The 27576-nt window shown below is 48.8% G+C and overlaps 3 protein-coding genes across 3 annotated transcripts in view; 1 reads left to right on the forward strand and 2 right to left on the reverse strand.

Moving 5' to 3' along the window:
• pdcd11 (programmed cell death 11) overlaps nt 1-14032 on the reverse strand; it is a gene marked incomplete at its 3' end in the record, with an annotated part of 30984 nt that extends 16952 nt beyond the window's left edge. Inside the window, exons 1-16 of the mRNA XM_079730408.1 lie at nt 13971-14032; nt 13209-13336; nt 12561-12707; nt 11147-11311; nt 10349-10510; nt 9783-9903; nt 8906-9081; nt 8347-8451; nt 7989-8201; nt 7570-7694; nt 6883-6943; nt 6059-6205; nt 4803-5054; nt 4089-4220; nt 3466-3660; nt 2023-2193 (exon numbers count right to left, since the gene is read on the reverse strand). Of these exons, the coding sequence (XP_079586534.1) occupies nt 2023-2193; nt 3466-3660; nt 4089-4220; nt 4803-5054; nt 6059-6205; nt 6883-6943; nt 7570-7694; nt 7989-8201; nt 8347-8451; nt 8906-9081; nt 9783-9903; nt 10349-10510; nt 11147-11311; nt 12561-12707; nt 13209-13310 (2274 nt within the window). The 5' untranslated portion in view covers nt 13311-13336; nt 13971-14032. The remainder of the gene's footprint in view (nt 1-2022; nt 2194-3465; nt 3661-4088; nt 4221-4802; nt 5055-6058; nt 6206-6882; nt 6944-7569; nt 7695-7988; nt 8202-8346; nt 8452-8905; nt 9082-9782; nt 9904-10348; nt 10511-11146; nt 11312-12560; nt 12708-13208; nt 13337-13970) is intronic.
• Nucleotides 14033-14298: 266 nt separating this feature from the next.
• On the forward strand, nt 14299-15782 carry atp5md (ATP synthase membrane subunit k). Its single transcript, XM_079729516.1, has 4 exons — nt 14299-14387; nt 14963-15064; nt 15184-15274; nt 15664-15782. Exons 2-3 carry the CDS (start codon nt 14981-14983, stop codon nt 15271-15273), a joined length of 174 nt encoding a protein of 57 aa, XP_079585642.1. The 5' UTR covers nt 14299-14387; nt 14963-14980; the 3' UTR covers nt 15274; nt 15664-15782.
• A 39-nt stretch (nt 15783-15821) lies between these two features.
• Nucleotides 15822-23156, reverse strand: taf5 (TAF5 RNA polymerase II, TATA box binding protein (TBP)-associated factor; the record flags this gene model as incomplete). The annotated part of the gene is made up of 11 exons (XM_079729511.1): nt 15822-16332; nt 16962-17139; nt 17698-17875; nt 18219-18383; nt 18625-18754; nt 19205-19325; nt 20216-20351; nt 20854-21017; nt 21429-21744; nt 22180-22411; nt 22736-23156. The coding sequence occupies 11 exons, from the start codon at nt 23154-23156 to the stop codon at nt 16118-16120; spliced, it is 2256 nt and encodes a 751-aa protein (XP_079585637.1). The 3' UTR covers nt 15822-16117.
• Between the last annotated feature and the right edge of the window lie 4420 nt (nt 23157-27576).

The following is a 27576-nucleotide window of genomic DNA, read 5'->3' on the forward strand; positions in this document are numbered from 1 at the left end:
ACACCACATAGACACATACACACTACAGATACACACCACATACACACTACAGATACACACCACATACACACCACATAGACACACCACAGATACACACCACATAGACACATACACACCACAAAGACACATACACACCACATAGACACACTACAGATACACCACAAAGACAGATACACACCACAAAGACACATACACACCACATAGACACACTACAGATACACACTACAGATACACACCACATAACCACTACAGATACACACCACATAGACACATAACCACTACAGATACACACCACATAGACACATAACCACTACAGATACACACCACATAGACACATAACCACTACAGATACACACCACATAGACACATAACCACTACAGATACACACCACATAGACACATAACCACTACAGATACACACCACATAGACACATACACACTACAGATACACACCACATAGACACATAACCACTACAGATACACACCACATAGACACATAACCACTACAGATACACACCACATAGACACTACAGATACACACCACATAGACACTACAGATACACACCACATAGACACTACAGATACACACCACATAGACACTACAGATACACACCACATAGACACTACAGATACACACCACATACACACTACAGATACACACCACATACACACTACAGATACACACCACATACACACTACAGATACACACCACATACACACCACATACACACTACAGATACACAGCACATACACACCACATACACACTACACATACACACCACATACACACTACACATACACACTACAGATACACACCACATACACACTACAGATACACACCACATAGACACACTACAGATACACACCACATAGACACACTACAGATACACACTACACATACACACTACAGATACACACCACATAGACACTACAGATACACACCACATAGACACTACAGATACACACCACATAGACACTACAGATACACACCACATAGACACTACAGATACACACCACATACACACTACAGATACACACCACATACACACTACAGATACACACCACATACACACTACAGATACACACCACATACACACCACATACACACTACAGATACACAGCACATACACACCACATACACACTACACATACACACCACATACACACTACACATACACACTACAGATACACACCACATACACACTACAGATACACACCACATAGACACACTACAGATACACACCACATAGACACACTACAGATACACACCACATACACACTACAGATACACACCACATACACACCACATAGACACACTACAGATACACACCACAAAGACACATACACACCACAAAGACACAAACACACTACAGATACACACCACAAAGACACATTACACAATACAGATACACACCACAAAGACACATTACACACTACAGATACACACCACAAAGACACATACACACTACAGATACACACCACAAAGACACATACACACTACAGATACACACCACAAAGACACATACACACTACAGATACACACCACAAAGACACATACACACTACAGATACACACCACAAAGACACATACACACCACATACACACTACAGATACACACCACATACACACTACAGATACACACCACATACACACTACAGATACACACCACATACACACTACAGATACACACCACATAGACACACTACAGATACACACCACATAGACACACTACAGATACACACCACATAGACACACTACAGATACACACCACATAGACACATACACACTGCAGATGCACACTATACACATTCACACCACAGATACACACCACATAGACACATACACACTACAGATACACACCACATAGACACATACACACTACAGCTACACACTGCAGATACACCATAAAAAACAGGGATACACACTACATAGACAGACAGACAGACAGACAGACAGACAGACAGACAGACAGACAGACAGACAGACAGACAGAGTATATGGTGGTCGTAGGGGCGCCACTCACAGACTTGGGGGCCAGGCCCATGACGCCACAGGGGAACTCCACGAAGACGCCGTAGGGCATGATCTTCTTGATCCAGCCCACCAGGTTCATCCCCACCACGAGGTCCGAGAAGCCCTTCACGAACAGCCCCTCCTCCAGGCCCCAGCGCACCAGGGGCTTCTTGGTGAGGGTCTTCAGGGGAGGGGGGGGCGTTAAGGACAACACCATGGGGGGGGAGGGGGGGACGACCACTTCTCATTCCTCACGTCACCTTAATACTGCAAAACTTCAATGTAATAATGTGCACTCTCCACTGTACATGTGTAATTAAGTATTTATTCTGTAGTGAAGGGTCTCTTGACTCATTAATTGTGCAACCCCTAGGTGTGTACATTTATGCCCTTATGGCATGACATTTTAATCAATGTGTGATATATTATTTTATTGTATGTATGTATTGCTGGACACTTTATGCACTTTATTTTATTATTGCCTCTTTCTATATTCCATGGGCTGCTGTAACAAGTGAATTTCTCATGTATGGTATGAAATAAAGGTAATTTCTTATCTCAACAAATTCACAGAAAACAAACTAAATCCCAACTGAACCGAACTTGACTGGAACAGACCGGACATGAGGCCCAGGAGGGAGAGCGGCTGGGCTGGTAACCGGAAGGTTGGTGCTTCAACCGAGTGTCGGTGAGGCACCTCACTCTGACTGTTCCCGAAGTGTGCATGAGGATGAATGTGTGAATGTGTGTATGAATGTGTGTGTATGAATGGGTGAATGCGTTAATGAACGGGCGAATGTGTGTTTGGACTTGTGAATGGGTGAATGGGAGACTGAATGAATGGTTTAATGTCAGGCAGTATTGCACAGCGCTTTGATTGGCTACTGTTTAAAAAAGCGCTGTAGAAATGCAGTCAATTTGCCAGTGCCGTGTTCCAATATCCATACTATCCGTACTTACTAGCCTTAGTTTGAGTACGTGGGGCGTTACAATACAGATCGGGCGAAAATAAGTGTACTGAAAGGACCCGGATGGTGCACTCAAAACGGTCAAACCGCGCAGGGTGGATCTATGTACACTTTTCGTACTCAACGGCAGCCATCTTAGCTACGTAGCGGAAGAGGGCGGAGCCAGGCTGAGCCAAAGTCGGCGCATTTTCCACATAGCCTGCATTAATAGTCATTTTGTAGTTTTTATAGCTGCTAGGCGTAAAGAGTTCACCGTTCAAAGCGGGATGTTTATTGCGGGGGGGGGAGTCGTGATCGTAATTCCCGGTCAGTGCACCACGTTGTATTCGATTTGGAACTACACGGACATCTGAAAATTAGCGCACTTAGTGAGTGCGGATAGTGTAGTACGTTTAAGCGTACTCATGGAAGTATGGATATTGGAACACGGCACAGATCTTAAGAGAACACTCAAAGGACATCGCTCAGACGGCGCTGAAGGATACGATGGTCTCCTTGCTCCTACTGAGGCAGACCAGGTTGCTGATGACGTCCCCCTCCTGCAGGGCCTCCCACAGGAGGGCGCAGTTGGACACGTGGTCCGAGAGGTGCATTGTGGGTAGCAGAGCGGGGACCTCCTCGGGGAGGATGGCGACCTCCAGACACACGGCCGACTTGGTCACCAGCCGCGCCTCGCACCTCTGCAAGGAACCCCAGACACCGGGGGTCAGGCAGGGGACGCACTCACTGGGTGCACGCCCTGGCACTTAATGTACGCACTGATAGTATGTTGTACGTCCTGGCGCTTAGAAATAGTACTTAGAATCGTGTAGCATCTTATCCTAGCTATCTGTGTTGTTTACAGGGAATGGGTTAACCTAGTGATGGTGAGTGCTCGTCACTTGGTTCTATGAACATCCTTACTGTACCGAAAGAGCTATATTGGTGTTTCTCTTTCTTGTGACAAAGCTTGGATCAACATCATTTGACAAAAGCGTCTGCTAAACACCCTTATGTTAATGTCCAAAGTGTATTAGAAGAGGATCTACATGGCTGGTCCAAACTGATGGAGACACAGATCCATAAGTCCAACCAGCGGACGAGGACGGGTCAAAGCGCGGGGTGTTACCTGGCCCACTTCCATCTCCACGCGGGGCGCGGCGGTGCCCTCGCCCGCCGTGTCCCCCTCCACCACCGCCTTGAAGGACAGCAGCAGCTTTTCCTTCTCCGGCTCGCACTCCAGGACCTTCACCTTCACCACCTGCACCGTCGGCAACCCCACCGCCGTTTGAGATCACTATACGATGGACACGCTAAACCACTATAACTACCTAATTAAATATCACTGGGTGCTTAAAAAGATCAGCTCAGATCTGTTCAGGTTCTGTCAAGTCCTTTCATTACATTCCTTGTTACAGTAATTACTTGACTTCTGTACAGATAGAAATAAGATATAATGTACTGTTGGTCATGTTTGACAGAAAGTACTGTAACTGCTTTGGGGTCAATTCTTAATGTAAACATTAATATCTTTACTTATGCATCAGTTTAGAGAGTTCCTTGTACAATTTAAAGCATTAGTTGCATAATACATTTCATATCAAAGCAAAATTGGTATTGCAACTGAAATATACATTACCGAATCGATATTGAAATCGAAGATTAAATCAATTCCGGACCTTGGTATCAAATCGTTCTGGGAGATGAGTTGCGATGCCCAGCCCTACCAGATAGACCGCTGGTACCTAACCCCTCCTGCTCCTTAAGGTCCTCCATCTCAGCATCCCAGTAAGACGCTTTGGGATAAGAGTCAAACCCTCCCAGCAGCCCCCCCCCGCCGTACCTGTCCCACGTAGAACACCTCCTCGGGGCTGGCCAGTGGCTCGGAGCTCAGCTCCCTCAGCGGCACCAGGCCCTTCACCTCGTTGTAGAAGCGCACGATGCAGCCGAAGCTCTGGATGGACACCACGAAGCCGTGGGCGACCAGGCCGGGCCGCGCCGCCGCGTAGCTGGCCACCACCGGCAGCGTGGACGTCAGCAGGGTCTTCTTGCGGGTCAGCGTCACGCGCCTCTTGTCCGCCTCCACCGACAACACCTGGAGACAAAGGGGACAGAGAGGGGATGAGGACAACACCTGGAGACAAAGGGGACAGAGAGGGGATGAGGACACCTGGAGACAAAGGGGACAGAGAGGGGATGAGGACACCTGGAGACAAAGGGGACAGAGAGGGGATGAGGACAACACCTGGAGACAAAGGGGACAGAGAGGGGATGAGGACACCTGGAGACAAAGGGGACAGAGAGGGGATGAGGACAACACCTGGAGACAAAGGGGACAGAGAGGGGATGAGGACACCTGGAGACAAAGGGGACAGAGAGGGGATGAGGACAACACCTGGAGACAAAGGGGACAGAGAGGGGATGAGGACACCTGGAGACAAAGGGGACAGAGAGGGGATGAGGACACCTGGAGACAAAGGGGACAGAGAGGGGATGAGGACACCTGGAGACAAAGGGGACAGAGAGGGGATGAGGACACCTGGAGACAGACGGGGGAGGAGAGAGGAGGAGGACACCTGGAGACAGACGGGGGAGGAGAGAGGAGGAGGACACCTGGAGACAGACGGGGAGGAGAGAGGAGGAGGACACCTGGAGACAGACGGGGGAGGAGAGAGGAGGAGGACACCTGGAGACAGACGGGGGAGGAGAGAGGAGGAGGACACCTGGAGACAGACGGGGGAGGAGAGAGGAGGAGGACACCTGGAGACAGACGGGGGAGGATAGAGGAGGAGGACACCTGGAGACAGACGGGGGACAGAGAGGGGATGAGGACACCTGGAGACAGACGGGGGACAGAGAGGGGATGAGGACACCTGGAGACAGACGGGGGAGGAGAGAGGAGGAGGACACCTGGAGACAGACGGGGGAGGAGAGAGGAGGAGGACACCTGGGGGAGGAGAGAGGGGGGTTGAGGAAACTGCAGGGCGTGGTGGTCCAAACACACACAATATCAAAGACACACACACACACACAATAACACACACACACAATATCAAAGACACACACACACACACACACACACACACACACTACACCGACCCTGCATTTGATCTTCATGCCCTCGTTGTACTTCTTCTCGGGGTTGCGCAGCAGGATGTCAGAGAGGTGGGTCTTGGGGACCAGGCCTTTGAGGTTCCCCGACAGCAGCACCATCATCCCGTGGCCCAGCAGCTCGGACACCGTGCCCTGGGGGGAGGAAGAGTGTGTGACGGGGGAGACGGGGACACAGGGAGAAATGAGGTCGACCAGAAAACACCAACTATTACCAGGGGTGAAAGGACATGAACTGGTGATGGCCCGAAAAGGAGAGAAGGAAATTATCAATGCATGGCGCCAAGACCACTTCCTAGTATTCATGCTGCATTCTACAAAACCAACTGTTTAAGTGACGAAATCCGTCAGTGCCCTTCAGACTGTAACACTCTGATGCGCTATACAGCATAGGATTGTATCCAACCACTTGCCATAGTATAAGCACTCCGTATTCCCGCGAGACCAGGGAACGGGAGCACAAGAAAGGAAGGTGGAATGAATAAAGACGCACGTTATGCTGATATGGATCACTATTGTGGTTTCTTTAGTCACAGAGTAAACACTACACAGACCTCACAGAAGTATGCATGAATTGTATATTGTGTATGTATTGTTGTTTTTTTCTTTGCCTTTTTTTGACTCGACATCATTGCAAATGAAGGTCACCCCTCAACTGATCTTTCAAGTATAAATAAAGGTTCAATTAAATGAATGCCAACAGTAAAAATAACTACTCTCCTATTTTTGAATGCCCGATTTTGGGTAAAAAACTGAGTTTGCACTCCTGATTAAATTATACTTTGTGTTCACATGAATTAATGTCTTCTTACCACGACGACCTCGCCGACCTGGATGTCTTCGTACCGTAAGTGAGGCTTATCCCTCACACTCCTAGGGAGAAAGAGATAAACACGACAGAAAGAGGCTTTCAATGGAGAGACCTACGTTTGCACTTGGCAGACGCTTTTATCCAAGGTGACGTACAATCATATATACACATATATATGGCAGAGTCAACGATGCAAGTATAACACACATGTATATATGTATATACACACACATTTACGCTGGTTTCAACCACGCAAGGCGACAGCCAGCTCACCGGGAGCAGTTAGGGTAAGTTGTCTCGCTCAGGGAAAACCTCGACACTCGGAGTAGCCGGGTATCGAACTAGCAACCTTCAGGTTACCAGCCAACCCGCTCTACCTCCTGAGCTAAGCCAACCTGACGCACATGGCCCGGCGCTGTAAAGAAAGCATTAGTGGGGTCCTCTACCGAAACTAGAGGACCCCACTAAAGGGCAGCCTGTGGCTCAGGAGGTAGAGCGGGTTGACTGGTAACCGGAAGGTTGCTGGTTCGATCCCCGGCTCCTCCTAGCTGAGTGTCGAGGTGTCCCTGAGCGAGACGCACCCCCCTGACTGCTCCTGACCAGCTAGCTGTCGCCCTGCGTGGCTGACTCCGCCGTCGGTGTCAAGCGCCACTATAGCACCGTCCCGAGGTGGTGAATAAAGACGTACTTGCGCAGGCTGGCGAAGTGGACCTGCTCCATGGCGCTGAAGTTCAGGATCCTGCAGCTCAGCTCCGGGAGGGAGAGCAGCTTGTCCAGCGCTGAGGTCTGCGCCATCTCCTTCAGGTGGTTTCTCTGAGGACCAGAACACAGACTCATTTGTTTTGGAGTTTGTGCGAATCACACACTAGAGTTTGTGAACTAGTCACGCTGCTATTGGTGTGAACGAACCCCCCGTTTACGCTCCAAATCAAACACTGAGATAAATAAATAAAATCGTCTACGAACGAGGGGGAGGGGGGGTGTTATCCCCATGGTTACGACCCACTAACATTGTGCTACTTCTTAAGTAAGCAAGTCACCTTAACATGATTGAAGGTTATTAGAGCACCCAGTGAGTAAGCCCTAAACAGCAGGGAGCCCACTCACGTGTACGAAGACCCTGGTTTGGTCGGGCAGCTCCAGCAGAGCTCCGGACATGTTGTGCATGGAAGTCACCCTGCAGCCAGCCACCACCTCCCCGATACGGTCCGCCCCGGCGGGGCTGAGGTCCACCAGGGTTCCGGGCGTGAGGAGGTGGCGCAGCAGAGAGAGGGCCACCAGGCGGGTGATGGGCTCGATGTAGAGGACACAGGCCTGGACCTGACGGGGGCCAGAGGCAGAGACCAGAACGTTGAGGAGAGGCTGCGATGCGTCCACTCCGGGGGCTGAACGATGAACAGTATTGTGCAGGACGGTTTTAACCCTGTGGGCGGAGTTGATATTCAACATCGGGGGGGTGGTGTACCTCTTGTCCGACGGTGTAGGTGGAGACCGCCTCGGGCTCCATGTGCAGGAAGTCCACCTGGCCGCTGAAGGACAGGAAGCTCAGGAGAAGACCATGTTTGGTCACCTGCAAACGGAATCATTTCAAAATCACAACTAGGCCACGACAGTCAGAGGTCCAAGAACACGACTCCTCGAAAAGGATCAAGCTCTATAGATGTTCCGATAACATTTTTCCTTCCCGATACTGATTCCTGAACTTCAGTATCGGCCAATACCGAGTATATACCGATACAGCATCTAGCATTATAACTACCAACAGCACTTGTTCTTATTGAAGGGTTCTCTTACGATGACAGCAATGTATAGCCAGTTGACTTACTGAGGACTAAATATTTTTTCTTAACTATCACACGATAGTTAGATGGTAGCTACCCGATACTTCGTTTTAGGCAGTATCGGGGGATTTTCCGATACTCCGAGTCGGTATCAGAACATCTGTACTTGAAATCGGAAATTAGGATGCCTTTTGTAACTTGAGCTGCTTTTAACACACAGCCTGGTGCCATCCCTTGGCTCACCGCTTTGATCTTGGCCTTGACCAGAAGGCCGGGCTGCAGGCTGGTGAGGCTCCAGTCGTGGGAGGCGTCGGCGAACGTCCGGGCGAGGGTCAGGGGGTTCACCGAGAGACGCACCACCCGGCCCGAGCCCTTCACCTCGTCCACCCGGCAGGTGATGGACTGGCCCGCCCGCAGCTCTGGAGAGAGAGGACACACGTGGATATATGGGGGGGGGGAGACATAACATCCATACGGCGATAAATCATCGCCCTTCTCTGCCGCGAACCGAAGATCGATACTAATATTTTATTTTTTAGGGAATTTTTTTTACAATTTTCTTTTGTGTTTTTATGCTCTATTCATGTAGAGTTAGACGGGTTATATCGCCCCAAATATAGATTTTTTAATCAATAAAATAAGGCGCTCTAAACAGATTTCAATGCACCTTGAGGCTGACAATTCAACACATGAATCAGTTAACGAACCAAAGACAGTAACTGAAAATTCCTTGAAAAGGAATTTCTATACATTATCCTTGTATAGTTTGCATTTGCAACGCAGCTGTAGCCACGAAGTCTGACACTGAGACCAATCGACTGACTCATTGTTTAGATTCCTTTAACCGTCTTGCAGCCTTGCACACATGTCCACTTCACCCCATAGAGTATTACAGCTAAACCTGGCCTCTCCCTCCATGACTGACTTCAGCCCTGACCAATCCCAACCCTCGTCACAATGGTCCCGCCCCTCACCTTTGCTACCTTTGCATTAACCCCAGGATGTGAGGGTTCCCCTTTAAGAATCTTGTTCCCCCACCGTCTCACTGAATGTATCCTTGGTAACCCTGATCGCGCTCTAAAATGAAACCTAATATTTGGTGTTATTCTTCCTCCCGTACCTTCAGGGCTGGGGTTCTGGTCGGTGGCCACCTGTCGGGGCAGGAAGGCTTTGGTCTCCCCGACGCCGATGTCCACCAGGTAGCCGTGGTCCTCCACGCTCTCCACGCAGCCGCTGAGAGTCTACACACAGCGAGGGGAAATCAGCCTCCGGTAAACACACACATCGACCACCACGACGCGAGGGGTGGGACAAAGTATCGACACATGAGATATCATATTCTTCGTGCGATACAAGAAACAAATATCGTTATATTTTCATTTTGATGCTTTATTCTGAAGAGATAGACAGGAAGAATCGCCTGAAATATTGATATTTTAATTAATAAAATAAGGCGCTCTAAACACATTTCCCTGCTCCTCCAGTTGGCACTTAACACACGAATGAAGGAAATCTGAACGGAAGTTCACTTTGTATTCATCGTTAGATAATTATCGTGATGCATCGTTATAGGATTGTCCAACAACATATTGATTTTAGCAGAATCGATGTCTCACGATATAGACGACATGGTGGGCCAGGTATGGCGTAGGGTAGGGTCCCTGTGCTCCCCGCCCTACGACTCACCATGCCAGGCTGCAGCGTGCCTGGGCGGAGGGCTTTGTTGAGCAGCTTGGGGTTGATTGACAGCTTGATGCTGAGAGACCCGCCCTTGGTGACGTCCACTTTGAGGACCACACACCGGACCAGCGTGCCGGGGCGGAAGATCCGGTCCAGGGACGAGATCTCCTGCTCCGAGTAACACAGAGAGAGCTCTTAGCAATATGAAGAATGACACATCCAGGGCTAATCTACAACTCTGGTTCCTTGCTTAATGTCATCTTTTAATCCAACAATGGAAGTCATTTACATTTACGGCATTTAGCAGACGGTATTATCCAAAGGGACTTACAATAAGTCCATTTGTCAGAAGAAAGAGAAACAACAATACATCGCTGTCGGTACAAGTCAGGATGTTCATAGAACCAAGTGCCAAGCACTAACCATCAATAGGTTAACCCACTCCCCGTATACAACAGAGATAGCTAGGGTAAGATGCTATACAATGCTACTCAGTACTCAGGTAATGGAGCAGAATAAGGACAAGAGAACCAGGATGTGCAGTCCAGGAGCCATAGCCACCTCTCCGTTAGACTGGAGGTTAATAATAATAATAATAATAATAATAATAATAATAATAATAATAGTAATAATAATAACGATTGCATTTGAAGGCGCCTTTCTCGGCACTCAAGGACACCGTACAAAAGGTACACAAAACTCATTTGAAAGTAACCACTATAAGAAAGAGAAAAATAAATGATAATAAAAACAGACAGTAATTGGCAGCAGGTGGAACAGGCCGTGAGGAGACGAGAGCCCCACCTCGGTCCCCTGCGAGCGCAGCTGCTCGCTGAGCAGTTTGGTGTAGGCGTCGCTGATGTTCTTGATCTGCAGGTACCCCTGCAGCCCGTAGGGGAGGCTCATCACCACGACGAAGTCGGCCACCTCCTTCACGCAGGCCAGCATCAGCATGCCCTCCTTGATGTTCTGGAAGGATAAACCACAACCGACCGGTTAGAACCGGCTTTAGACCTCAACGTCTGCAGTCAATGGTAAACAGACTGCATTTAAGCAGCGCTTTCTAACCGTTGGCCACTCAATGCGCTGTACAATTTTGCCGAACATTCACCCATTCATGCACACATTCACACACCGACGGCGGAGTCAGCCACGCAGGGCGACAGCCAGCTGGTCAGGAGCAGTCAGGGGTGGGCGTCTCGCTCAGGGACACCTCCACACTCGCCTCACACTGTAAATGTCTGTTTACCATTTAATGGCATGTCGGTGCCATACATGGCGATTTAAAAGCCGACCCTGTACCTTAGGGCTGCAACAACGAATCGATAAAATCGATTAAAAATCGATTACTAAAAGCGTTGGCAACGAATTTGCTCATTGATTCGCGCGATTAATACGTCACTCGTAGGCGCGGCACTGTTTACAGCCGCCAACAGGTTGGTTCATGGTTCATGCACGCCCACAGCGTGCATGAACTTGTATTTTGGTCAAATCTTAACACTGGACTGCAGGCCTATATAAAAGTTGTACCTTCACTGTCTTTTGGTTAAAAAAAAACTCCTTCAACTCAGTATCCGTCTAGTCCAACCAAAAACTCTGTCAGCTGCTGCTGCTGCAGACGGTGTGCAGACGGCCTCGAGCCGGCACCGCGTGCATCAACAGTCATTCAAAGCAGCGGTAGTAATCACACAACTGGACGGTGTAGAAAGTCCCGTCAGATAAAAATAGTAATCCAGTTTTTAAATCCATGTTAAAATAGGCAGGATATAGAGCTAGTTAGCTTAAAAAAAAGTCGCAAACAGTGTCAAATGTGATGTGTTGAGGTCGGCTCAGTAATATGAGTGATGTGTTAAATTTCTTTTTAACCATTAGTATTTAACAGTTAAAGATCTTATTGGTTAACCATGGACATCCCTTATATACTGTATATATATAAATGTATATCATACATTGTATGTTTTTTTTGTGTTATCCCAGTTATGTTTTTGTATTTTTTTATCATTTAATATTACTTTTAATAGTCCGGGACGTTGGAGCAATAACCTGGAGTATTTACACTTCAGTCTGCACTGTGAATTTGAAGTAATGTTCAGTTTTTAAATAAAGATGCGGCAATTACAAATGTTTCTTTTTTTATCAGATTCATCGATTATTAGAAAAAAATAATCGACCGATGAATCGATTATTAAATGAATCGTTAGTTGAGGCCCTGCTGTACCTTAAGATGGAGGATCTCCACATATTTGGCCGGCGTGTTGAGCGTCACCGGGTCGGCCGCACTCCTCTTCCTCTTCGTCTTCTTGGCGGTCGTGCTGTCGTCCTTAGAGCCTGCCTTCCTCTTCTTCGTCTCTGGTTGCTCATGGGACTGTGGGATGAAATACAGGATTTAATCTACGATATCCAGGAAATGTATGGGACAAAAAGATCACGACATGTACAGAGTATGATTCATCATTAAGACTTATAAAAAAATATTCTTGTCACTATATTTACATTTACGGCATTTATCAGACGCTTTTATCCAAAGTGCCTTATAATAAGTATGTTTATCAGAAGAAAGAGAAACAACTATACATCGCTGTCGGTGCAGTAAGGATGTTCATGAATCACTAACAAGCACTAGGTTAACCCATTCCCTGTAGACAACAGAGATACCTAGGATACTACGCCACAACTACTACACCATGTACTGTATTTGTGTGCAAGGATGTACAACATACAATAAGTGCGTACATTAAGAGCAAGTAGTGCAACCTGCCGTAGGTGTGTACATTAAGTCATTAGACAACAAATGCTATACAATAATGTTTGTTTGGATTAGGAGGAGTATGAAACACAGTTGAGTGTAGAAGTGTCAGGGCCGTACCTGAAAGAGGTTGTCGACTTCCCTCCTCTCCTCCACTGGTTTGCTCTCAGAAGGCTTCTTCTCGATTCCTCCGCGAGGAAAGTCTTCCTCTGTCGATGCCATGTTCGTCTTTAGAATATTCCAGTCGTCTGAAAAATATACATCCACATCCCCACACAGCATAGTTCAGATCAGGTGAGTTTTGTGCATACTGTTTGATACTGCCTAAACCATGATGTGACACAATGATACTGGAGTATCTGGATGTTCAGATTACATCCAAGACAGAATCGATTGCAGTAAACATGAAGCCATCTCTTCCATCTCCATCAGGAGACCATCAACAAGTGATGTCTGTTTCCATATCAATTACTGTTACATTTTCTGCTGCCGACATTTGACAGCCGCTATTCTGAGAAGCACATTCGACCTTTTATTAAAGGTTAATCAGCCATTGTTTGTGCATTAAAACTACAGATAGCACAGGTGATATCATGATATCATCACATAACCTCAAAGCCCAGGGGGTCACTCAGACCTACACAAAGGTACCCGGAGGCAGGTATAACACGCTGAGGAGATCAGTCAGAGAGAACCCAAACACACACACAGCGCTTTAATACCAGAAACACATAAGGTAGCTCACACATTATAGCATCAAAACTTAGCCAAGAGGAAGCCTATCCACCTGACAAAGTGCAGCCTTTATGTCTATAGTTACGTAGTTTCACACTGATATGAAGACAGCATGCAATTAAAGGTCATTATAACCAGTACTCTTACATTATTCGTGTTAAATCTCCGCCTCATCAGAATTCAAAACTCACGTGTAGAGCCTCAGCGTGCCACTGACCCGGAAGCACAACCCGGGTGGTGATTCAACGATTATCCAATCAGCACTGGGATTGAATGGTTGACGTGTTCACAAACCAATCGGCGGGCCGGATTTTTGAGCGACGTGGTTCTCTGTCCAACCAGATGGCGTGTTTGGGGAAGAAGGTGGGACTTCTGGTTGTGCTGAATGATCGATGTGTTCGTCAACCAATCGGCGGGAAGGATATTTGAGCGACGTCGTTGTCGCCCACCCGGATGGCTTTTCTTGAAAGAAGGTGGGATATCCGGTTGTATAGCACTGAGGCCACTGCTGAAGGACACTTGTCTCACTCCGCTCTCGTCTCACTCAAGGGTTCACTCTTAAAGGTGAGAGAGGACACACTCCTTAAGCAAAGGCACTATTGCACTTTAAATGAATGCTTTAAAACTCTTAAACTCGCTCCTAATGTATTTTATTGGTGTTTCCTGTTTCAGTTAATGCCACAGTATGAGCTAGCAAGCTAAGCTAATCCTAGCATGTTAACCAGCTTTGATATAACTGACTGGTTAGTTGGTTAATGCAGAATTAATCAGATCATTAACTGAGCTGTATGGTCATGCAAAGTATATACTCTGAGTTTATCCTTGAAGGAAGGTGATTGGTGGATGATAAGGCAATGTCAAGTTATATCAGACAGAAGCAATCAATGACAGAACTCAATCCAAAGATCACAGACTGTGATGATGTCTGAAATGACACTTAATTAAATCCAGTTAATGCATGAGTAGGTTTAGAAGGAGGTCTTAGAGTTGTCCTGACCTGGTTAATTGTGTTACTGTTCCTTTTAACTATGTAATCTCTGTACTGTTACCATAACTATCTGCCTTCATCATGGTCTTCTTCACTACTTCCCGTCTGTGTGTTCCTTAACATCTATTCCGCTGTGTTTCGTGTTTTCCAGGACCATTAAAACCACAGGATGGGCGGACACGACACCGGATCTCACCAGTTCACTGGCATCGCCAAGTACTTCAACTCCTACACCATCACCGGCAGGAGGAATGTGAGTTCAGGGGTGTCTCATCATCTCTACGTCGAGTAGTGATGTGCGATGATTCAATGAGATGTGATGGTCGTTGATGAGGTGTTAACGTGGGTCTGGCCTGGTTCTTGTTCCTCCAGTGCGTACTGGCGACCTACGCCACCATCGCCTCCCTCATCCTCTTCTTCAAACTGAAGCCCAAGAAACAGGCCGCCGTCACCGAGAAATGATGTAAGGGAATCCTTCCCTCCTTTAAAGGGCCGGTGTCACGCCACCAGGTGTCAGTGTGATCAGCCTTTTGAAAATCTGCCTGTCTGTGTTTTATTGACTTCACAAGTGGTCGTGTCCACCTACATGTAAGATGCACAGATTTTAAAACGGCTTGTAACAGCTAATCACACTCACAGCTGGTGGCGTAATGTCACCCCTTTAATGAGGCTGAGAACAATGGGTTCTTCTTCTTGGAGGCTACATGCGTCCATTTCACATTTACAGTTGATTCACTGGATAAGCTGTTCATTATAGTCTGTTAATACTCAAATCTCTAATTGCATTGAGCAGCCTGCAGATGCATTAGAGTCCAGACTGATTTCTAAGCATTGTTCCTTCTCTCTCTCCAGGTTCCCCTCTGAACCAGGTTGATCGTCGCTGAGGGAGGAGGAGGCGTGATGCGCTTGTAATAAACTGTCTGTACCATGTAAAAAGAATAACAATAAACATGTTTCAAAAATTATTAAAACACTTTTATTTACAAGTTTAACGGTATAAAAGACACTATAATACAGAACAGCGACGAGTCGAATACAGCAGAACTGGTGGCAATTAAAAAAAGTCTAGGATTAGAATTGGCACCTCCCCTTTTTAGGCTTGTCTGTCAACATAAGCTTGCGGCCTGCGTCTTATTTAAATGACAAATCGAACGTCGGATCACAACGTGAAAGCCTTGATTTAAACCTTCAATGATCACCAGGTCTTCGTTTCTCTGCCATCGATAGAGAACCCTGTCAGTCAAACTTCTGATCGGGTGGGTTGACGTAAAAGTTCTAGAGCGTCGTAGTCAGGGGTTCTAGAGGGTCAGGGGTTGTAGGCCCCGGCGGCCAGGAGGAGGTTCCTGCGGGTGAAGTGCAGGTGGATGACGGGCGTGGCCTTGGTCAGGTAGGTGCCCAGCAGCAGCTCTTGGGAGTTCTCGGGGAGGTGGATGTGGCCCGTGGTGGCGGTGAAGTCGTCCGTCTCCAGCTCATCGAAGGCTTTGAACGCGTCCCACAGGCGCACCGTGTTGTCCATGGAGCCTGGAGACGAACGTCATTCAATATTTATCGGATATATATACATTTACATTCAGGGCGTATTCATCCAAAGCGACTCACAATAAGTCCATTTGTCAGAAGAAACAATATATCTGTGGGTACAGTAAGGATGTTCATAGAACATCAGTCACTAGGTTAACCCATTCCCCGTATACAACAAAGATCGCTTGGATAAAGGAAATTACAACTAAGCGTGTGTTTGAATAAATTAAGGAATTTCTCTTTATTCAGTTATTTTATAGAGGGGGCAATGAAATAGGTAGACCACTAGTATGCCCATATAAACATTTATTTGTCACCATTAGTGTGGCATTTGGCTCAGGAGGCAGAGCGGGTCGGCCGGAAACCGGAAGGTCGCTGGTTCGATCCCCAGCTCCTCCTAGCGGAGTGTCGAGGTGTCCCTGAGCGAGACGCCCCCCCCTGACTGCTCGTGACCAGCTGGCTCTCGCCCTGAGCGGCTGACTCCACCGTCGGGGTGTGAACGTGTGAATGAAGGTGCGAATGTGAGGCAGTATCGTAACGCGCTTTGAGCGGCCACTGGTTGGAAAAGAGCTGAATAAATGCAGTCCGTTTTCTATGATCACACTTTCAGCGATGACGAGGTCACCCACCGGAGGCCAGGATCTCCCCGTCGCGGCTGAACTTGAGGGTATAGATGGCGTCTGTGTGTCCCTTCAGGTCTCCGATCATGATGCCGTGGCCGATGTCCCAGAGCAGCACGCGGCCGTCCGTCGCCCCCGACGCCATGAACTTCCCGTTGGGGGAGAAGGCGATCGCGTGGATTGGACCCTGGACGACAGACGTGTTATTGCGGGAGAAGAATGAAGATTTAATCTATCTTATATTTCTTCATGGTACTTTGTAGGGGTGGGGCAAAACATCGATAAGGCAATGTATCGTCGCCCTTCTTTGTGCGATATGAGAATCGATACACTGGCACCAAATATCTTTTTTTTAAATTAATAAAATAAGGCGCTCCAAACAGATTACCCTGCTTCTCCAGGGGGCGCTCAACACACAAATGAGGGAAACTTGAACGGACATTAACTAGCCAAAGACAGTAGCTGAAAAACTCAGTTTGGACCATGAATAAAGACCGAAATCCAGCACTTTATCTTTTCACAGTCTTATAGTATTCATCGTTAGACATATATCGTGATATATCGTTATTGGATTGTCTAACAACATATTGATTCTCGCAGAATAGCTGTATTGCGGTATTATCGGTATCGCGGGCCATGTATCGCGTACCCTATCATGAGGCACCCTGTGATTCCCTCCCCTCATACTTTGTGATGACAGGGCGCTGCAGAGGGTGAGCGGCAGACCCCTCGTCCGATGCCTCACCTTGTGCCCGGTCAGGATGCGGACGCAGTTCCCGGTCAGGACGTCCCAGAGCCGGATGGTGCGGTCCGAGGAGCCCGTGGCCACGTAGTTGGAGTTGGGGTGGAAGCGGGTGCAGGTGATGTCGGCCAGGTGGCCAGCGAACATCCGCAGGGGCTGGTAGTGGTCCGTGGCCCACAGGCTGCAGGGAACACCACAGAACGTCATGAGCGACCGTGTGATGACGAGGCTTCGCTCAGGAGGTGGAGCGGGTCGACCGGTGACCGGGAGGTCGCTAGTCCGAACCCCGGCTCCTCCTGGCTGAGTGTCGAGGTGTCCCTGAGCGAGACGCCCCCCCCTGACTGCTTCTGACCAGCTGGCTGTCGCCCTGCGTGGCTGACTCCGCCGCCGGTTTGTGGATGCGTGCGTGAATGGGTGAATGTGGGGCAGTATTGCAACGCGCTTTGAGCGGACACTGGTTAGAGAAGCGCTGTGTTATGGGGTCCGTTCTCATGCACGTTGAACCGCAGAGAGGGGGTCCTCACCGAGCCACGCGGTCGTGCCCCCCGCTGATGAAGTAGTACCCGTAGGGGCTGAACTGCGTGTCCCACACGGGGTAGTTGTGGCCCTTGTAGCCCACCAGGCAGGTGAAGGTCTGCAGGCTCCACAGCCGCACCGTGCCGTCCTCGGAGCACGACAGCAGGTAGTTCCTGAGGAGAAGCACCGGGGGCAACGGAGGTGAAGTGGGGTCGCAGGCGGAAATACGGTCGGATTCTAAGAGCTGTCAGAGTTACGCATGGAAGATGCTGTTCACTACGTATGCAAGACGCTGACAGTCACATATGTCATATACTGTTCTGTGTGTTAGAGGCTGTTCTGTGTGTGAGAGGATGTTCCTCTGTCCAGAGGCTGTTCCTCTGTCCAGAGGCTGTTCCCTGAGCCCCTGCCCACCTGTCGGGGCTGAAGCTGATGCCGTACACCGGCCCGCTGTGCCCGTGGAGGATCTTGGACTCGCTGGCCGTCTTCTCGTCCATGATCCGCTCCAGCACGTCGTCAGACTCCTTGTCGATCAGACTCAGGTCTGCAAGGAAAACCAGAGGAACACGGGAAGGGTTTCAGCGGCGATGGTCCTGCCCTCCTGCCGACGCTGTCATCCAAGGTGTCAGCGCGATGCGGTCGCAGTGAGGCCGGCAAGTGACGCAATAGTATCATTGCTTTCGAATGCTATTCACAATTAAATGAAGACTCTTCTTGTGATGCTTCGCTTCTTTCCAGATTAGAAAATATGCCCTCAAAATGAGCAAATATGAGGTTTGAACCATCAGAAAAAAAGGTCTTAGCAAAAAAGGTCTTAGTCCGATAACATACTTCGAATTTCCATGTACATCAATGTAATGACCTATAATATCAATCATTATTGTGTGAAATCTCCCATATTTATCGTGATATTCACTTTTTCCATACCGTCATCATGCATGTGATCTTGACATGGGGAGCCTTTGGGAGTCTGACCCCTATATCTACCAGGTACCTGCAGCAGACTTGACCCTGCGCAGCTTCTTGGGCGTGACGCTCCACACGCGCACGGTGGAGTCGGCGTAACCCCCGGCGATCAGGCTGGAGTCGTCTGTGAAGTCCACCGCCGTCAGACCCTTCAGAGCACAGCGGCGAAACAACGGTTACGACTCCACGTACTCTAAACACATTCATACACAAAAAATAACACATTCGTCATTTTGTGTATGGCGGCATGTGACTCAAGAGGAAGAGCTAGTAACCGGAAGGTTGTTGGTTCGATCCTCAGCTCAGAGGGTGAGGAGCAAGACGCCCCCCCCCCCCCCGACTGCTCCTGACCAGCTGGCTGTCGCCCTGCGTGGCTGACTCCGTCGTCGGTGTGTGAATGTGTCCATGAATGGGTGAATGTGAGACAATATTGTAAAGTGCTTTGAGTGGCCACCGGTTATAAAACCGCGGTACAAATGCAGTCCTTTACCATTTAACTATTGAACACTATTCAGAAACAGATTTCCGTCGATGATGCTGTATGTTTACTTTTGTTTTCATACTTAGCCAGCAAACCCTAATGTTACGTTACACGTTTGCAGCGAGACTGGATCATTTTCTGATTTTAATAAACCAGATTACATCAGAAGAGATAATCATCCCTCTGAGCACATTGGAAAAGCCTTCGTTTATTCAACGTCTCCACGATGCAGCCCGCTGTGCATCAGTATGGTGCTGTAGACAGGCCGTACCTGGTACTATGCATCAGTATGGTGCTGTAGACAGGCCGTACCTGGTACTATGCATCAGTATGGTGCTGTAGACAGGCCGTACCTGGTACTATGCATCAGTATGGTGCTTTAGACCGGCTGTACCTGGTACTATGCATCAGTATGGTGCTGTAGACAGGCCGTACCTGGTACTATGCATCAGTATGGTGCTGTAGACAGGCCGTAGCTGGTACTGTGCATCAGCAGGGTGCTGTAGACAGACCGTACCTGGTACTATGCATCAGTATGGTGCTTTAGACCGGCTGTACCTGGTACGCATTGAGGAAGGAGTAGAAACAGATGGAGGGAAGGGTGTCGCGTCCCAGGCGGACCCTCTTCGTGGCTTCCTTCAGGTTCATGATCTTGTCCAGCTTGTCTGAGTCCTTGAGCTCCGGCAGTGGGATTCTGGGGAGGAGACACACAGACACACACACAGACACATCATCAGGTTCAGAACCAACCAAGTCATTCGTCTGTAACGCGGCCGTACAGTGAAGTCATCTGAACCATGTGTGCGTACGTTTTTGGTAATGTCCAATTAAAAGTAATTACTTATTAAATAACATTCATAATGTGATATAATCCGAGTCGGCTTAGCTAGGGAGGTAGAGCGGGTTGGCTAGTAACTGGAAGGTTGCTGGTTCACTCCCCGGCTCCTTCTAGCGGAGTGTCGAGGTGTCCCTGAGCGAGACGCCCCCCCTGACTGCTCCTGACCAGCTGGCTGTCGCCCTGGGGGGTTGACTCCGCCCGTCGGTGTGAATGTGTGAATAAATGGTTGTAAATCGCTTTGGATAAAAGCGTCTACTAAATGCCCTAAATGTTAATGTAAACGTCATACAATGAATCTCTAAACTCATATTGATGGAGAGGACAGCCTAACGACATTGGACGGCGCTGGGGTCTGGACCTGTTCTGCTGGGGCGCGTTGGGGTCCTGTTTCTTGCTCTTGTTGCCCAGGCTGTCCTTCTTGGGCTTCTTCTTCTTGGGTTTCCCCTCCTCGTTCTCCACCTCCTCGTCCTCGTCGTCCAGGGGAACCTCGATCTCCGGTTCCTTCAGCAGCCCGTAGAACACCTGCGGGGGGGGGTGGCAGAAGGGAACCACCGTGAGATGATGAGATGGGAATGGTACACAACACACAAGTAGATGCATAGCCTCGCCCCAAAGCCCCTCTTACACACTTATTGTATGTTGTGCGTCCTTGCACTTAAAAACAGTACTTAGCATCGTGTAGCGTCTTAACCTAGCAATCTTTGTTGTACACGGAGAACGCGTTAACCCATTCCCCGTGCTTGGCACTCGGTTCTACGAATTGAACATCCTTACTGTACCGACAGCAATATATTGTTGTTTCTCTTTCTTCTGACAAATGGACTTATGGTAAGTCGCTCTGGGTAAAAGCGTCTACTGAACGCCCTGAATGTAACTGTATCCACACCCGCAGTCCCACAATGCACCTGAGCCCTAGCGACCGACCACACCCACCTTGGCCTTGTTGGAGTCTCTCTTGGCCTCGCCGGCCAGGCTGCCCGACATGGCGTCGATCTGAGTCTTGCTGCGCGGCATGCCGTCAAAGATGTCGATGTAGAGGTGCTCCTGGATGATGGTCCAGATCTGGTTGTTCTGCCGCTCCTGCAGGTGTCTCTTCAGCAGCTGGTAGGAGTCCCTGGAGATGCGCAGGACGAACTTGCTGGTGCGGAAGTCCAGCAGCGTCTCGTTCCCCCTCATGTGTTCCTTCTTCGACAGGCTGGACAGGATCCGCAGGTCGTCGGCATAGTAACACTCCTGGTCCCCGCTGAACCTGAGGCATCACGACGCGCCATCGGTTAGGAGTCCACAGTGTTTTGGAACTCAATATGTCGCTAATGAACAAGGTCAAGACACGGAGGTTCACTCCTCCAACATCAATTAAAACCAACTAAACTAAATCACAACTAAACAGAACATTGGCGGCATGTGTCTCAGGAGGCAGAGCGGGTCGGCTGGTGACCAGAGGGTCGCTGGTTCGATCCCCGGCTCCTCCTAGCAGAGTGTCGAGGTGTCCCTGAGCGAGACGCCCCCCCCTGACTGCTCCTGACCAGCTGGCTGTCGCCCTGCGTGGCTGACTCCGCCGTCGGTGTGTGAATGTGTGCATGAATGGCTGAATGTGAGGCAGTATTGTACAGCGCTTCGAGTGGCCAATGATTAGATAAGCGCTGTATAACCGCAGTCTGTTTACCGTTTACAATTGTCTTACTTCTCAAAGAAAGCCTTGGATTCGGCTTCGTGGTTGTTGTAGACCAGCTCGAGGTACATGTGCACGAAGAGCGGGTAGAAGACCTGGGACAGCTCTGCCCGGTGGCAGTCCAGCACCGACTCGATGAACTTCTTGAGGCCGCTGTAGTAGACGTCGTAGAGGACCGGGTCCCCCTGCTGGCTGTAGGCCGATAGGACGACGTTCACATCCGGTCGGTCGTCCCCGGCGCCGACTGAAAGTGTCAACAAAGCACATGCATCACGTTAAAACCTCACGGGACAGAATCGGTGCAGACTATTGAATGTATGCAAGCTATTGCAATTCTGGGTCTGGGTCTGGGGGGTCTGGGTTTTTACTACCAAATACAAATCTAGTAGTAATCTTTCTGCAGAGCAGATGAATGGGTTACGGATCAACCTGCAGACATAAGTTCAAACCATAACACACTTTGGGTTCATGCATTAATTGTTGAATTGCACTAACGGACCAGACACCGGATTCGGAAGAGAAACATGCATTGAACGTGTTTTAAAACAGAGATCAGGGACCACCGGACCTTTGGAGGGCGGCGGCGGCGGAGCAGCGACGGCAGCAGCAGCAGCGGGGGTCGGGGCGGCGGACACCCGGCTCAGGAGGGAGCCCGCGTCCCCCACGCCGCCTCCAGCCTCCTGGCCCCCCGACCCCGTCCCGGAGGACTCGGAGCCCGTCTGGTCCTCCGGTTCGTCCGGTAAGCCCGCTTCCCGCCGCAAGATCTCCACCGACTCGGACAGGTTGTTCTTCTGGAGGAACCGCAGGACCGCCCGCAGCGTCTCCTCCTCCCCCGGGGCCGAGGGCTTCACCGCCCCGGGGGAGGTGGCCGGACCCCCCGGGGACCCGGCGGGGGGCCTCCCGTCGGTTCTGGAGCCATCGTTGGACGTTTCTGGTTGAATCTCTTTTTCTTCCTCCGTTTCACTCTGACCACTTTGCACGGCCGCCATTTTGGAATGAACTGCGCATGTGCACGATAAATGAAACGGAAGCGACAAGGTCAAACGGGGTCCTGTGATTGGCTGTGATGCGTGGCGCTGGGTGTAGTGTCGATGGATCTGATTGGTCCGCGGAAACATCAATTAAGTGAAGGCTTTTATTTTCGTTCCCTCATTAAAAACGTTTCTTTCGAATCCCAAGTTATACATAATATATATATGTATATATATAATTTTATTTTATTTTATTTATTATATATATATATATATATATTTTTTTTTTTTTTAGATATCATGTCCTACCAGATGGTGGCGCTTAAGTCAAAGCTGAACATTTTTCGTTCTGATTCTCACAACATTTAAAACTCCATCATTATTATTAATAAAAGCTGAACCCTGCTCGGTCAAAACACAATTCACATATGACGTTAACTTGAGAAAAGACAAAAATATCTTTAATATATAGTGGCGAGCAGCACGGGAAGGACGAGATGGGAGACCAGGTTGAACCAATTATGCAGTTCCGTGCCCCATACACCGCACGACTACGGACTGCCTTTATTAACAACCATGAGCATAACAGCAACACGGGACACCTGACCAACACACACAACACTCTCACTAATGGTCCCGATCACACTACACATCACACAACAATGGAACAACACACAATTAACACACAACCAATAAAGACCCCAAACCCGTTAACTCCACTTAACCTAACAACAGAACAAATCTACAAAACCCCTTTTGTCAACTGACAACCCCAACTCCCAGATTCCCCGCGGCTCCGGAACATGACGCCCACACCCGTGGTCGCCACAGTATATATGTATATATATAAATATATATTTATGTAAAAAACGGTAACAGGTAACATTATTCATGGTCTTCAGTGTCATCAACCATAAACAGGTTATACAGCAGGCAGCCTTTTACAACGGAACATGCAAACATACATTATTTTTGCCAACCTGGGTCCAGTGGAGTACCTTTATAAAGGGAATAGTACCGAAATGTGTGTTACTTATCAGTGAATAGATCTGCCAATTAGCACTGGTGAGGCCTGCAATTCTACCGGGTATTGATCGAGGATTAGTAGTTCTTAAATTCTTCAAACAAAATGGGAACAGGGCATAATTAGAAATTAGCTAATCTTCTGCACAAACAGTGTCCAGACAGATGTCTTTTATTCTCAGATACAGATCACAAAATGTAAGGTTCGATTTAGAGACGTCATTTGGTATTGGGACACCACAATGTTATCAACGCGTTTCAGAGACACAGCATATAAGTTATAATGAAACCGAGAGCTTGTGTGGTCTGAATTGTTAATTAGACCACTACATTAACTATGCTTTATAATGTGTCCATGCATTCACACACACAGTCTGTTGAAGCAAAGCCATCCTGCTCTCAGACGTCTGAATCTGTCCCTGAAGGCTGCGTTCTAAACAGGAAATAAATAAATAAGCAACATTAATTTCATTTCCTCAAATAGATTTCCTCCACCAAGAGATGTCGAGGGTCCAATTACCAACACAACCTCTTTTATGTAGCCCTTGTGACCGCAGCCGACAGAACAACTAAACACAGTGTTGGTCTGAATCGGTCTAATTAAGATCTGCTTTGTACACGACTGTTGGGTTTAAGTGACTATCCTCTAATGTGAGGGATGTTGCTTTATACCTGTGTATAAATATATATATATACACACAGATACAGGGGAGAGAGGGGGGAGAAAGTGAGAGAGAGGAGAGGAAGGGGAGAGAGAGGGGGGAGAGAGCTGGGGGATATATATATATATATATATTTATATATATATATATATATGTGTATATAATTGGCAGCTATGTCCCCTTTCTCCTTCATATAGGCTTTGCCGTGATGACAAACAGGCTGATAAGAAGCCTCCTCATCCTCTGACACCTCCACGATAAGAGCCTTAGTCCCCAGAGAGGGTCGTCAGAGGGATCTCTCTCTCTCTCTCTCCCCTCTCTCTCTCCTCTCCTCCCTCTCCTCTCTCTCCTCCCTCTCTCTCCTCTCCTCCCTCCCCCTCTCTCTCTCTCACTCTCTCTCTCTCTCTCTCTCTCTCTCTCTCTCGCTCTCTCTCTCGCTCTCTCTCTCTCTCTCTCTCTCGCTCTGTCCCTCCCCCCTCTCTCTCCTCTCCTCTCTCTCCTCTCTCTCCTCTCCTCCCTCTCTCTCCTCTCCTCCCTCTCTCCTCTCCTCTCCTCCCTCCTCTCTCTCTCTCTCTGTCCCTCCCCCTCTCGCTCCTCTCCTCTCTCTCCTCTCCTCCCTCTCTCTCTTCCCTCTCCTCCCTCTCTCCTCTCCTCCCTCTCTCTCTCTCCTCTCCTCTCTCCCTCTCCTCTCCTCCCCCTCTCTCTCTCTCTCTCTCTCTCCTATCTCTTCCCCCTCTCTCTCTCTCTCTCTCTCTCTCTCTCTCTCTCTCTCTCTCTCTCTCTTCCCCCTCTCTCTCTCTATTCCCCCTCTCTTTGTCTCTGTCGGGCGTGGCTCTACTCTTACATAAAGGAGAACGACACAAGACAAAGTTCACATCTCAGGTCTACAAATGTTATCCAAATATGGACAAAATGCATTGATATGTTCTCTGTTTTTGAGTGGAAATGTATTTATGTTTTCAATCACGATTGGCATCTAAGAGGTTTAAATCAACTGGGGCGTCAAATGGACCGACTTAATGGCAGGTTGGTGTGTGTGATGGATATTGCTCTTTTATTGATTTATCAAGTAAATACACCTTTTGCTTTCAGTTATTAAACTACAGTATCATTCTTCTTCTATAAACAATGTGTTTATTTGATTGTCTTACTAATATTCTTAAGTCTCCATCACTTTCAGAATAACATTTCCCTGAACAGTAGTAAACCTGATTGATCTATATATATAGTGTTACCACGATAGCCAGAGCGATGCGTGCCCATGGAGCAGCCTTTTTGCTGTCCTACAAAACTGCTGCTGGCTCTCTTCTCGGAAAGCGAACGCTGAGACCCAACTGAGAAAGAGTGGGGATGTGCAGTTTAAATAATTCATGAGGTGTGAATCCCAGACGAGGCGGAAAACGGCCGAAGAGACACGAAGTGGGGGGGGGGGGGTAGAGAGACCAAAGAGAATGACTGGAGAAGGTTCTGAGGAAACGAGAGAGGGAGAGAGGATTAGGTAAGGTGTGTGTGTGGGGGGGGGGGGGGGTAGGGCAGGTGAGATGGGTGTTGATAAGACGGCAAAGTTGAAGAAAGAAAAAGCCCTACCTTAAATATGTCAGAGATGGGAGATAGGGGGAGGGGGGGGAGATAGGGGGAGGGGAGAGGGATGGGGAGGGGATGAATCGAGGAACTGAGAGACTGCAGTGAGGAGAGGGGTGAGGGTGTGAGGAGGAGAGGGGGTGAGGAGGATACAAGGAGGAGGTGTAAATGAGGAGATAAATCTTCATGAAAGTTGGACCGCGAGCCGCCTGGAGCAGGTGGAGAGAGGTGGAACCTCAGAGACACCGTACACACTGGGCACATACGCCTGCATGTAGTCGTCTGTTGGAGCCAACAGAAGGGGGAACAGGGGACGGGGGGTGGGAGGGTGTGTGTGTGTGTGTATGTGTGTGTGTGTATGTGTGTGTGTGTGTGTGTGTGAGTGTGTGTGTGTGCGTGTGGGGGAGAGGTTGGTGTTCAGCATCCATCTATAAGGAGGAGAGAGGAGAGAGACAAACAGCCGCCCTCCCTGACTGTCTCACCTGATGTTCTCTGAGTCATGCAGAATATTGGGAGCTGGGTGGGGGAACCTTCCAGAACCTTTGGGGGAACCTCAAAAGACGGAATGCATTCTCCATGTTACCTGGGCGGCGACATGGGAGGAAGAACTTCAACAATATGCACTGGCTTGTCATGGTTTAAAACAATTCTAGAAGGTTTACCCAGCAACAAACCAGTATGACCTCTAGGTGGATAAGAGCTCTCTCTACTACCTTTCCTGCCTCTCTCTGTCTCCTCCTCCATCACCTCTTTCCCTCTCCTCTCCTCTCCTCCCACTCTTCTCTCCTCCCCTCTCTCCATCTCCTCTCCTCTCTCTCTCCCTCTCCTCTCCTCCCTCTCCTCTCTCCCTCTCTCCTCTGCTTCCTCTCTCTCTCTCCTTTCCCCTCTCCTCTCCCCCTCTCTTTCCTGCCTCGCCTCTCCTCTCCTCTATCCTCCTCCCTCTCTCCCTGTCCTCCTCTCCTCCCTCTCTCTCTCCTCTCCTTCTCTCTCTCCTCCTCTCCTCCCTCCTCCTCTCCTCTCCTCCCTCTTCCTCTCCTCCCTCTCCTCTCCTCTCCTCTCCTCTCCTCCCTCCCTCTCCTTTCCTCTCTCTCCTCCTCTCTCCTCTCCTCTCCTCCCCTCTCCTCTCCTCTCCCTCTCCCCTCTCCTCTCCTCTCCTCTCCCTCCCCCTCTCC

Source organism: Pollachius pollachius, assembly GCF_949987615.1.
Source record: "Pollachius pollachius genome assembly, chromosome: 2".
Lineage (NCBI taxonomy): Eukaryota > Metazoa > Chordata > Actinopteri > Gadiformes > Gadidae > Pollachius > Pollachius pollachius.

Coding starts and splice junctions, on each gene's coding strand:
- atp5md (XM_079729516.1), top strand. CDS start 14,981: ATGGGCGGACACGACACCGGATCTCACCAGTTCACTGGCATCGCCAAG. Junction 15,065..15,183: donor CCATCACCGGCAGGAGGAAT/GTGAGTTCAGGG, acceptor TTGTTCCTCCAG/TGCGTACTGGCGACCTACGC.